Below are 13,893 nucleotides of genomic sequence, written 5' to 3' on the forward strand. Positions count from 1 at the left end.
GGGTGCCCTAGCATCCTGCAGTGCCCTCATCTCAGCTCTCAGCATCTCTATCTGCATACGAATAGTGGTGCTAGAACCTGTGCGCTGTGGCTGGTGCATGCACAAAAAAAACACATGGAAATTAATATTCTATTTGGGTAATGAAAATAATATTCTATTCAATATGACTTATAATCTATTTACGTAATGAAAACTATTTGTACATACTCCTTGATGAGGTAGGATGTCGTTGGGATCATCCTATGCACCTACCGGTAGATGGGCCAAATGTGTGGCTCAATATTAATCAATATTATTAAAAATTCTTAATTTTGATTAGAATTTTTTCAAACTCTAGTTGTAGCATTTTTAAACTTAGATGTCTCAAATATTTTTTCCTTATACGTTTCCCTTTTTTCACTTTTTATCCAATATGAAACTTTTCCACATGTGGTGTAAGGACCACATTGTCCACTTATGGCCCCTATACTAAGGACAGATAGTGGAGAGGTTTGGTTAATAAGACCTTCTTTGAATGCTTTACTGCCTTGGGTTTGCAATAGATATGGAGGAGATAGAAGGATACCTAATACATGAGGTAGTCAATAGAGCGAGCGAGAAAAAGCGAGCGGGCCCAATGAAGCGAGCGAGTTTTTTTACAATTCGTCCGATGAGAACAAATTTGAAACCGAACTTACTATAGCAAGATGTTGTCATAATAAGCATACCAATAATCAGACTTACAATTCACCCTATCTTTCACTTGAAGAACATAAACTAATTACCAAACTCATAACATAGATGACTATTGATATACCACTTCACCCGCAAAATGCACTAGACCAAAACTTTCCAAATGTATCCATGGTTCACCACAACAATTATCAGTCTATGAACAAAATGGTGTTTTAAACCATGTTCTAATCCCCTTGACATTCATCATCAAGAAAGTAGTTGCGCGCATGTGGTTTATCTAATTGCCACTCATCATATCGCTTGTCGGCTGTCATGAATCTTGCCATTTTTTCTGCATAGCGTGGCAACAAACTACAACAAAACATACATTTCAAAGGAAAGTAAGTCAAAGTGGAACAATGAAAATAATTTCTAATAAGAAGAACTTGCCATCCTTATGTGTTATACAAAAGACAATTCGCTACCAACAAAAAGCAAAAAAAATCAATTGCTAGATCAAGGCCTTACAAACACTATCCAAAGCATCAAAATTTGTACTTTCTTGATTCAAAGGCACCCGTAAATGTTCACTATCTACCATATTATAAAGATGCTAAATAACACTTTCAAAGTCCTCAATTTTAGCATTCAAAATATATAACAAAAAAACTCAGGGCCAGTAGCATACTACTCATCAAAGGGGTTTGTGACAGGTTCCACTCTCTCTTCTTCCCCCTCTCCATCATGCTCTGACCTGATCCGTTTTCCAGAATGATCTGCCACAAGTGGCTCAACAATGCTAGCCATAATACCGTTGTCTGAATCAAATGAAAAACAAGGCCTGCCAATGGCCTGACAAGCACGCATAAGAGGGGCTGTACCACAACCCATCTCTAGAACCAGCCCTCCAGGAACACAGAGAAGAGACATAATGCAACCTACAAAAAAACTACTCCTCTCTAGTCCACCTCATGCTAACTGAGAAGACATCGGCACGATTGTCCTTGCAGAGGGAGGTATGTAATGAGTCCAGACATCTTCACGTGGATCAATCAAAAGCTGTTGGAAAAGTGGAAAGCTCTCCTCCCAAAAAACTATTGGATTCTTCTTTGCTCTACGTATTAGAGCTAATACTGAAGATTGCATCTGGAAACCACATGGAGAAAAACATGTATAGTATATTGACTTCAACTAGCAAGCATTATAGCATGAAAGATGGCAAAGATAGCATGCATAGGACTTATCCTTCCAAACATAGCATGCATAGGACTAACGAGGAGACATTTGTCAAAGACACTTTTATCATGGAATGCAAACATAGAATGCATGGGATGGTAGCTTACCTTAACACTTTTATCATGTTCTCTACAAAATCCATATGGAAACTTGTCATGAATGATCACACGTCTGACAACCTCCAAGCCCTGGACATATGCAAACCGTTCCATCCAACCAATACATTGTCCTACAAGCAATTAATTTTATTTAAAACTAGTAGAATGGAAACAAAAAATGTGAAATGTCAATTGTGGTATTGTGCCTTACCTGCCAAAGGACATATGCATGCCAACCAACCACTATCAGACAAAGAAGCTGATGCAACTGCAAGCCCATGCCGCACATGGTCCTCGAGCAAGACATTCCAAGTAGGAGTGGATCCTCTCTCATCAAGTGGATAGCCAGATGGAAAATCGAGCAATATAAAATCTGAAGCCCACTTCACCTTCTTACCCATCCTCTTGTAGTCCTGATCTCGACTAGCCACTGTAATAAAAAACTCATGCAAAATAGCATACTTATCATTTCTTTTAGAGTCAGCAAAGTCTTTGCCCATTGCAATGTAATCTCCAACTGTACAAGCAAACAAAGGTGTGATGCCACGGGCCAAGGAAATGTCAGGTGACTGTGATCGATGGAACACGTATTGCTTCACAAGTCCCGAGATTGATTCTCCACCTATATGCAAAAGCAAATTAATTACAGGTAAAACTAGTGTTAAAGGAACAACTACATATGCAGAACACAATAACACCCTTACCTGCACTCTCTATGTGATCCATTTCATGCCGCATAGGACTAGATGGTCCCTCATCTAGAAAGAGAACAATCATAAACTTATTAATGCAATGTCAAAACAAATTGAAGACAACATCAACAAACAATCATATTGTATCTTCCTTACCTTTTTCTGTAGGATGTTCTTGTTTCTCTTTCTCTTTCTTATCTCTCCTTGAGCTTCCCTCCACTTTGTCCTTACTTGCTTCATTGGCTTTTTGTGAAGCATAAGTATTGTACAAGTCTCTTTCTCGCACCAGTACTTGTCCTTTAGGAAAATCTATCCACCAGGGACAATGTGCTAATTCCCATTGAGAGAGACGATGCATGCCAGGTGGATACATGCATGCAGCATGACCAATCTCCACCCAACTCTTGCACAAATTTGGAATGTCAGAGATCCTTTTCTCTATTGCCAAGTGGGAGAGATATCTATCAACCAAGAAACACAAAAAAATTGGATGTCCCAAACCATCAAAGGGTCAAGAAATCAAGTGGAACAACCATCAATGATTGTGTAATTACATGAATCAATAGCACAAAAATAGACAAATGAAAAATGAACCTTCGAATGAATTGACAACATACCTATAAACCACCCTATGGGCAGCCATGTCTAACTCAGATAGTCCATCTCCTTTTTTTCCACCCTTGCTCTCCATCTTTGTTTCCTTTGATCTTAGCACCACAAACATATGTTTTCTCCCCTCCAGTTTTATATCCTCCATGTATTGCTGCAATGTGTAATCCTTAGGGGTATCCAAAGGCATGCCCATTGTTGTGATCACCCTCAAATCTTCAAGCACTTTCAATGACTGTCTCTCCACCTTCTCCAAAAATATCTCTCTACTAATCCACCTAAACAGTAAAAGTTGATGCAATTTTATAATAAAAAAATAAGAGTCATGTTATTGGCAAGAAACAAACAAACACCATGAAAGATGATTTGTATTGGTAGAAGAAACACACCCTCTGTACTCAAGGTCGCCCACAGGCATGAAGTACATATCTCGCATAGGTTTAGTGGCTTCTAACAAAGAAAGGAAAATATTTTTTTTTTCTAATCTCAAATCAGACTTTGCAATGAGTTGGAGCTTCTCCAATGTCACGCAAGAGTCTGCACCATCAAAGCACAAGGCAAACAACTTTTCCAACCAAGCCTCTCCAAGACCAGGATCTATACAATTCAACACCTATCCAAAGATGACATGTCAGTCACTTAACTTCAAAATAAATGCAACAAAATATAGAAAATTCAATTCACACCTTTCCCATCCTATCAGCAATTCTCTTTTGAATTATGGTACGCTGCTTTCCTTCTGCCTCTCCCCTTTGATCTAAAGGTAGCTTTGTAGATATTTTGTCCATTGCTTTTTTAAGCTCTGTATTGTACTCAACCTACATACAAAAGTTCCAATTAGAGAAAGCAAAGGAGTGATAAAGAAGTAAGCATCAATACAAATGCAACATTCTACCTGGAAGACAAGCCTTGCCAGATAACCTCTTGTCAATGGAAACCATGGCTTCTTCCCTTTACTCTCTTGAGCCCTCCAATTCTCTATTGATTTGATCTCACTCGAAGACAATGTTTTCATAAACACCATAGAGTCACACTCACAAATGTTGTGTGCATTTATGAGTATGTCCCTTAGACTGGGTTTGATAATGGCATGTTCATTCATGCTAGAAAACAAACAGTAAAGTACACAACCCAATCAATAAATGCAAAGTAGCATAAAACACAAATGTGGAGAAGATTCAAAGAGTCCATGTACTTACGAATTCATTCGTTGTAGCCCTGCCAAGAGAGCAATCTCACTAATTTTCCTTGGGTCAATTATTGTGCATACCACTCGTACATGTCTTTTCTTGTTTGTAGGAAAGATTTCCTTGATAACACTCATCCATGCAGTGGTCCTATGATTGCCCTCCCAAACAAATAACATCTTTTGCGACATAAAATGAAAGTCAGTGTTAGACATCACATCTTTCTCAAACTCCTCATCACATCTGTTGCTCTCCAGGTGGGAGACCAACTCTTCCTCATATCATCTGTCACAACTGTCTCCCCTCCATCACTCTTGCAGACAGATACAATGAAAGACCCTTTCTCTGGGAGATAGCCCTCCACTTGAAATGTACTTTTGAGTGAAGATACATCATCACGAAGTCCTCTCACTCTTGCATAAGGTATCAACCTACACAAGGGAATGCGAGGACACTGGTTTGAATCAAGCATCCTACATTTGCCAATCACATCACCTCCTCCTTCCACCTGAACTTCACTATCATCCAACTCATCCTCCTCCACTCTTGGACCTTCATCTCTTTGAGTTGATGATACTTCAACCTCTAGACCCACCACACTTTCTTGCTCTTCGGTTCCACCTACTGATGATTCAACATTGTGATCTACTTTTGTTCCTCTTGTCACCTTTGTAGAATGTGCCACTTGAACTTTTCTGCCTTTTTTTCCTGTCATCCTGAAAAGACAAAAAACAAGGCATTTTTCCAATCATAGTTCTCAAAACCTTTTCAATAAAAACCAAAACTAAAAACAAGAAACAACATGTAACAATAGATAGAGTATAACCTACGGCAGGTTCAAAGGTCTTCTCAAATCTTTCCATATGCTCAAAAAAACATGAGAGCTTTTTCACATATATATATGATAAAGGTTTTGTTTATGAAAACATATGCAATACATATCACGAGGGCAAAGCCCCAAACAGATTATGAAGTGTGTACACCTCATAAGGAAAAAGCTTCAAACAAATATCTCAAACTGCTGACATATATGAATGCAAAGGTGTGTAAACTCGCACTTATGAATAAATATCATTTTACATATCTAGACAAAAATACATGTATCTACCAATGCAATTGATTTCCAGTTTAGGGAACATTCACCCACTTGTGTCCTACAAGAAAAAGTTTCATCTCCAATGCACATAGTATATGAACTTGCAGTGGTATCTATACACTTGGATATATGGAATTGCAGTGGCAAATATGCACTTCTATGCCTACCCCTTACCCTCATGAAAAGACACCTTGAGAAGTGAAAAAGAACAGCGCGTTAACGCGCTATTCTTTTTGGCATCTCAAGCTGTCTTTCATGAAGGCTTTTCAGCAAGGCTTTTCTACTCGATCCTCCATGTATCAATACTCACAAGAGGTTGCTTCGACCATTTCATCTTTTGTCTCCAAGTATGCTTTGGTATACAGGTCTTATGGTCTTTGGAATGCTATTGGACTCTTGGAGGGATAGGTCACATGGTCTTTTGATCGCTATGCAAGGAGGGGACTATTGGACTGCCCGAGGGACCAAAATAGGCAACGCGTTAACGCGCTGTCTCTTTTGGTCTCTCATTCTAGAGCATAAATAGGACTGTCTTCGAAATGCTACCTAGATGCCGATGGTCTACAAGGTTTTCTAAAAATTTTCCTCTTATCTCTACACTTGAATATTGGACTTGCACTCGCTCATTTGTTTTGTAAACTTCTTTCATCCGTTCAAGAGTTGAATATCACTTGAATGCCTCACATGGGAGAGGGTCTTGGACTGCCTGGGGCAACAAAAGAGGCAGCGTGTTAACGCGCTGCCTCTTTTACTGCCCTCCACAATCCAAGTTCCCCTCCCTTACATGACTCTGGGTAACTCTAGCAACCACATACATGCCTCGTATATATGGTTTGTAGAATATGGGCACAAATTTTTGACGGCAAGTCCTATGAAATGAAATGATACCTCGGGCTGCTACACAACCAAGTCAACAAAAAACCTGTGAACACCATGGAGTCCTAAGCAACAACCACCGAGCAACGCAAGCAAAATGGAGTAACGAAACAAAATGGAGCAAGCAAAAGTCGTGAAGAGCCCGAGGAGATAAAATCCGACGCCAAAATATAGACTAACTAGACTATACAGAAAGGCGTACATCCCATAGCCTGGGGCAGCAAAAGAGGCAGCGCGTTAACGCGCTGCCTCTTTTGCTGCCCCAGGCTATGGTGTGTATGCCTTCCCACACTTCCCACAGTTCAAATGCTGTGGTGGCAGTTGGACTGCCTGGGGCAGCAAAAAGGGCAGCGCGTTAACGCGCTGCCCTTTTTGCTGCCCCAGGCAGTCCAACTGCCACTACATCCAAGAGAGGGCAGGAATGGAATCTCTAGCACGATAAGGATCAAGCGAGCGAGAGAGAGTGTTTTGCACAGCTAATAATTGTGGGGGCAGAGCGAGGGGAAGAGGTGGAATGGACGCTGCGAGATCTACGTCTGTGGCAAAGTTGTCCCCTGCCTATCAATGAAACAGAGAAGCCATCCAGCAATGAGAAATTGATTAAACGGCCGATCTTCGAAAGATCATCATAGAGCGAAACGCTGGCCATGAAAAAAGGTGAGACAAAGGCAGGAACAAAGGAGTGCTCAACGCTGATCTCCTAATTGTGGGCGGAAATTTGAGAAACAGACACAATCGATTTGCATTTGAGGGGATGTCGCAACTGACCTGGATGCTGGGCAGGAATTGGGGATAAGCGGGAAGAAGCGAGGAAAGTTGCGACAATATGTTGTTGGGACGAGGCGACTGTTGGAGCTTTACCAGTGTCTTCTGTGAAGTTATGAAGAAAACAGAAACTCTTTCGCTTTGCCCCGCGCTGACGAAGAAAACTCACTCACTCTCTCTCTCTCTCGCTCTCTTCGGTGGGCTTTGCTGTATGCTCTCGCCGACGATGGTTGTATGCTCTCGACGATGGTTGCAAGGTCGTAGTAGCTCTTACCACGGCTGAATTGCGAGGGAGGTGGTAGGCGCGAAAGTGCGATTGTGTAGCTCCCATGAGAGAAGTGAGGGGGTTACTTTAAAGCTACCAAAAGAGAGAGAGAGTGCCGAAAGCAAGAGGAGGGGTGGTAGGATCGATGGGAAGGGGGCGGAAGAGTCAAAGAGAGAGAGGGAAAGGCCTGACGTTTATTCCAGGAGAAATGTCTGTCACTCCTTCTGGCTCGTTAACTAAATGATTGTTCGCCACCCTGACGTTTATTGCCTTTGCTTCCTCCGCGGCCAATCTAATCTCCGGGTACAACGTTGCAGAGAATCATAAGGGATCCGAGACCAACAATTTTCACAAGGATCGAATGCAAACAAGCCATCCGAAGAAGGCGAAGGCGAGTCGTGGTGCACGATGAGCCAAAGGCGTTGGGAGATGGGGAGAGTCTTGAAGACGTGCAGGAAGGAAGGATCCGAGAGTAGTTTCGCCCTGCAGGCCTTGTTCAGGGTGCGAGCGCGGACAAGAGAACGAAGGGGCAATCGACAGAGCACAAGATCGAGCAAGTCCTCAGGAAATCGACGCCATAACGGCTCACAGAGCAACCACTGAGCAGCACTTGTTTTCGTTGGCCGTGAGGGAGGGCTGCTGCTGCACTTATTACAGTCGGGGATGGCGACATCCAAGAACAGCAGGCTCTCAAGGTCTTGGCTCCATGATGCGATGTCAAAACTTCGCAATGCTTAGCTCCACGATGCGATGCTATCGTAACTTCGCAATGCTTATAAGTAACACAAGTAAACGAATATTTAAGTAACACAAGTAAACGAATATTTAAGCAAAGCCATGGGTTCTCCGAGTTGCGATGCCGTTGTCTCTCGCGCTTGAATGCCACCGCTCACGCTTGAATGCAATTATTAGATTCTTCTACCTCTAGAGTGAGACTTAGATCAAGCGAGCGAGAGAGAGAGACTTAGATCAAGAGAGCGAGAAGTGAGGATCTAGCAAAGAACAAGAAGTGAGGTCAGTTAACGTCAGACAAGGAATGGCTCTCCTCGAAAAGCAATTGAGTGGAGTGGCCTTATGGGTTTATGTTTCCATTATCAACCGATTAGCTACCAACTAGACTCTAGAATGTGGATGCTAGAGCGTGCTTCTTGAGATCTTCCTCTTCTTTTATCAGCATTTACTCCTCTCGAATTCCAATGGACCTGTCACCCCGCCCAATGCTCAATCGATGGCAGGCCTAGCCTTTAGAGAAACGATTTTATCAGATTTTGCAGGCCTGGTCATTATTAGACGGTCGGAGAAGACGTGGGTATGGGTATGTGAGGAGAACACCTTGTAATGACTCATGATGGAAATAGTAATATTGCTCGTTCATGCAAATGTGAAGTAAACTAACACGTTTTGATAGTTTTCATTTTAGATATGGATTTGAAGATACTACTCATTCTAACTATTACTATTAAAATATAGTAATTATAAATCTTTAATTTTTTTCTTGATATTTTAGTCTTTCAATTATATAAATTTCAAAGTTACTTGTCTTTTTATTCATTTATATTAAATGTACACCCTTACTGAATGAAATGCATGGAGGCGTGGTTCAAGTTACTATATGCATGAAGGCATCTTGTTCAAAGATTACCATTATTCTAAACAAATAAGCACATCTTGTTCAATAAAGACTTGCAGTTAAACGACCACCTTGGATGCTAATAGTGACATCCATTTGCATTTGACACTTACAGAGACGAACTTGCTTCTTCTCTTCTCTCCCATAATCCCTCTCAGTGGCTCTTTCAACACTTCTCTTTGCTCCATTCTCTTCGGTCTCCAACACATCTATGCCATTTCTTCTTTTGCCTCTCTGCTTTCGGACCCTTTGTGTAGATAGATTTTTTCTTGTTCTTTGGTTGGTGTCGTCTGGTGCTACATCTTGGCTCTAGCATTTGAATCATGCCTTTCTCAGTTTTCATTCGCTTTGGAGAACACGAATCATTGACCATTCGTTTTGACACTCCTTTCCTGGAGGTTTCATTGGTGGAGCTTAAGGAACACTTTCACATTGAGAACGAGGACATTGAGCTGCATCAAGAAATCGGAATAGATGAGCTTGCCATTGTACTTCCAGTGGTAAACTTAGAGGATGGTCAGAAAGGGTTCAAGATTAGTGGTAGCCAACAATCAACCTTAAGAGTTCACATGCCCTATAAAAGAGGTTCTCATGGTGACTTTATGAATCATGAACTAAATAGTGTGGTTTCACTGATAGAGAGGATGCCTTTGAATAGTTCTCTTCATGTTGCGCTCAAATCTGCAGTTCGAGTGGAGAAGGTTGCTGAGCTTCCTCTAACTTATGATGGATATATTGTCTTTGAACTTCCACCTATGCCTAAGGGTTCACCAATGTCTGGAATGGAACAGAATGCTGATGGTCATGTTTGGACAAAATATTCCACATGTTCGCAAGACTGCTTCAATGGTGTTGTGAGAATGAGTAGATGTTCAGGTTATTTGAGATGTTGTAATTTGGATTGTCCTTTCCTTGAACGAATGGGAGTTTTAAATGATACACAATGGAAAGGAAAGCTTAGGAGACCTCCTCTACCTGGTCCCATTGATCCAGCCTTGGGGTCACTTGTGTGCAAGCATTGTGATGCAATACCAGAGTGTGTTTACCTATGCAGTGCTATTATATATTATTGCTTTCCCCATGAACGAGTGAAGACAACGAGATGCGCAGTGCATGTGGGTTTCCATGACCATCCAGTTGAAAAAGGTAGAAGTTGAGCAAAGGAAATGCAAGTAGATGATCTCATTTCAATGCGTGCAAGGTTGAATGGAAATTCCTCTTGCAAAAATATCGAGGTGTCTGTGGCACAAGACCTTGTGATGGAGATGATGCTAGCAAAGGATGGGGTTGTTGTGGAGCCGCTAGATGATCAAAAGTTCGAAGAAGTGCTTGAAACCATTACACCAATGACCCAGAGAAGGAGGCTTCAGAGAGTGGTGCAGAGCGCAAGAAGTGAGGCTAGAGGAGGGGATGGTGGAATGGATTCAATACTTGATTTAAAGAGGAGATGCAAATATCCATACCTACAAAGTATCCTATTTCCTGAACAATTGCAAGATGAACAACAACCACATATCTTCAAAATGTCGACCATTGGTCCAGGATCAGGAGTTGATCTAGTGAATCGCATGTGGCCTGGTGGTAGCTTGGGATCACAATGGGTTCATTTTGACCATGTGCATCGAGTGAGGGGATGGTCAACAATGGGTGCTCATGTGTATGACCCATTCATAAGGGAACTATTAACTATAGCAATATGTGAATTCAAGGTGGAGGATAACCATGCTCAAGTTCGATTTTGGGAGCTATTGAACAATACAATGGAGAAGAATGGTTTTAAAAAACCTGAATTCCGTGGATTCATGGCAGATGGAGCAGGAGCAAATTGGCTGGCTGTCCGCACTGTTTACAATGGGGGACCGGAAAATGTGATGGATGGTAGAGAAAGAACTTGTGTTTTCCATTGGGAGATGAGCATGGTTGAGCACACCAGACGATGCATTAAGCCACAATTTCAGGAGGAGCATAAACTTCTATGTCGGAAGTGGAGAGAGGCAACAACTTCAACTTCTGCAGACCAATGCAAACAAACATTGAATTTGTATTGGTCCCCAATTCATGTGAAGGAGGGTGAGCTACCAACATTGCATACGTGGCTTGCTTGGTGGGATATTAGAGTCAACCAGTGGGGGGGAATGTTCTTGCAGCAAGAAGAGCACTCTGGATTTGTTCCTACAGTGAACCTTTCAGAGACAAAACATTCTAGCATGAGAGCAGCACATGGATATGCAAAACACATAACATTGTATGATGCTTGTGCAGCAGATCTTGCAATGAGTGTCCTTCAGAGTGCCCACTACAATGCCTTTATGAATGGAAGACACTTGGGTACAGGACCAAATTTGGATGCTCTCCGGCGAAGAATACTTGATGGTAGTGGGTCTGGTAAAGGGGACAGAAATAGGCTTGTGGATTTATCACACATAGTGATTGAAGAGGGTGGGATACAATCTCCTGAGATGAATAGGCCAATAACAGAATCGGTGAGCATAAGAAGAAAGAGGGGTTCAAAATGTTCAACATCGGTCCATGCAAATGATAGTCATCGACCAGAATACATGACAGTGACAACAAGGAGAGTGATAGGAAAAAGAAGACAAATTGATTTTAAAAGTCCATCACAGGACGTGGTTTGTAGAGAGATAGATATTCATGAAGCCAATTGGGCGATCAGGAGAACTGAACCACATAGCGTTGTCACATGCTTTGGCTACTTGGCAGAGAGTCGGAGACGATGTGGGGCACTAATCAATGCACTTGGTAGAAGTGCAAGTTATGGTGTGCCAGCCCCTTGTTTTAAGGGAAGAAGGCAACATTCTCATGGAGTGACAGAGCAGTTTGTATGGTTTTGTAATACTTCTGTCACCCATACATGGAATGTGGATAAATCCATTCAAGGTGTTCCTGGGGTCTCTCCAGGTGTATGGAAGGTTGCAAGTGGGACATCAATGACTCTAGATGAGAGGGGTGCCCTTGTAAGGGCAGGGTTTGTATTTAATAGTGATGATTCTATTGGTGTGATGGGACCTCCTTATGCACAGCAGATCCATACACCTAGCCATGTGCGCCCTTCTCATCGTGATGGAAAGCTTGTTTCATGGAGAAGTAAGTTGAATAAAGATTTCAACGAAAGGATACACAAGGCAGTTACAGAAAATGGGGAGGTGGTGAGAGAGAACATCATTATTCCACATGAGGTGCATGTATTCCATGTTCGTACAATAGGATCAATGTCTAAGGGGCTAACATATAGTGTCTTGATTTCAGAGTTTCCACGTTGCACATGCCTTGATTTCACAGAAAGGGAAGCAAGAAAAAGTCCCTACATGCCTTGCAAGCACATATACTTCGTGTTTATTGTTGTCTTGGGCTTAACTGAAATGGTGCATCAGTTTATGCATCACGCTGCATTGACAAAAGTTGAATTGTTTCAAGCTCTGGGTGGTAGAAGAAACCCATCAAGTATGTAGTGTATGGCTTGGATGCCCTTTTTTTGCAATTCCTTCAGAATCGGATAATATATGTAGGTGTGCTTCCTTGCATGATGCTGCACTAAGTTGTATTTTTTGAAGGTGGAAGAAACCCATGAAGCATTTAGTAGGCAGCCTAGATGTCCCTTTTTTATATTTCCTTTGGAAGCGGATGATATACATAGGTGTGCTTCCATGTTTTGGCAATGCACAAAAAAACATTTTGTACAATCATTCCAAGGGTTGGAAGATATTTTGAAGCATCAAATTTTTCTATCAATTTTTTTTTGTATGACATATGCTTTTTGTGCTATGGAGTTAATAACTTTTAGAAAAAAGGTGACTTTTGACAACATGAAGAGCAGTTAATGTAATATGTTACTATTCTCATTATTGAAAGCATTCAATGTTTTATTTTATCATTACTTTTTCACAGCAAAGGAAACATGATTTGAACATGTACTTCTGGAAACATGCTAGCCAAGATGCAGGCGAGTGGTTAAGCTTTCTTGGAGCATAAATTGTGGTAATTGGCTGTCGTGGATGAATATGATGTGGTTGTTATTAAACAGATAACACCTTGCATTGTTGTTTGTCCACGCTCGCTTATTTGGCCTCGCTCGCTTTTCTTCGCTCGCTTTCTGGTAATCCTCCTAATACATTACTTTGAACGATACACAAGCAAGGCGCATCTAGTATTTCTCGGACTACACAATAAAAAAGAGAGCGGGTTCACACTGCAGACCTTTTAAAGCGAGAACTTTGAGAAAATAACTAAGCCTTTTCAATATTATCTATTTTGGTTGGGCAATCCACCTCAACTAGTTAGTGGCCATTCCTATAGATCATCACTTGGTTCCCATGCTTGGGGAGAGAGGAGACCTTTGGACAATCATAAATTACGTATGTGTTTTCGATGTGCTGGTGCATTTACAAGATCCAATTAGCCATATGCTTATGCATCTAACCACTCTAGTGTTGGGGTCTTTGCCCATGTGGTGTTTTATACAGCCTACTTACTCTACCTAAATTATGAAACAACTCTTAACCAACTATATAATCTATAATATTCCACATAAACGATGATTTTTTAAAAGATGGTTTTGAAGACTAAAATTTAAACATTTTTTTATTTAAATAAAAATAGCACCAATTTCAAAAATAGCATAGAACCTACTTTAATCTCTCTTTTTCTTGTTCTTGTTTTCTTGTTTTCTTGTTTTTAATACATGATTTTCTTATTTTAACAAAATTCTTATTTTCTTGTTCTTGATACATGATTTCTAAAAACAAAATTTAAACGTTATATTAAATT

The 13,893-nt window shown here is 41.1% G+C and overlaps 1 protein-coding gene across 1 annotated transcript; it reads right to left on the reverse strand.

Annotated features, from left to right (window-relative positions):
• Positions 1-2,103: 2,103 nt before the first annotated feature.
• LOC147881432 (uncharacterized) lies at positions 2,104-2,987 on the reverse strand. Its single transcript, XM_087402216.1, has 2 exons — positions 2,693-2,987; positions 2,104-2,610 (listed from the first exon to the last, which is right to left on the reverse strand). Exons 1-2 carry the CDS (start codon positions 2,763-2,765, stop codon positions 2,177-2,179), a joined length of 507 nt encoding a protein of 168 aa, XP_087258342.1. The 5' UTR covers positions 2,766-2,987; the 3' UTR covers positions 2,104-2,176.
• Between the last annotated feature and the right edge of the window lie 10,906 nt (positions 2,988-13,893).

This window comes from Dipteris shenzhenensis, chromosome 31, assembly GCF_047967505.1.
Source record: "Dipteris shenzhenensis isolate YYH24624 ecotype China chromosome 31, Dip_SZ_1.0, whole genome shotgun sequence".
NCBI lineage: Eukaryota > Viridiplantae > Streptophyta > Polypodiopsida > Gleicheniales > Dipteridaceae > Dipteris > Dipteris shenzhenensis.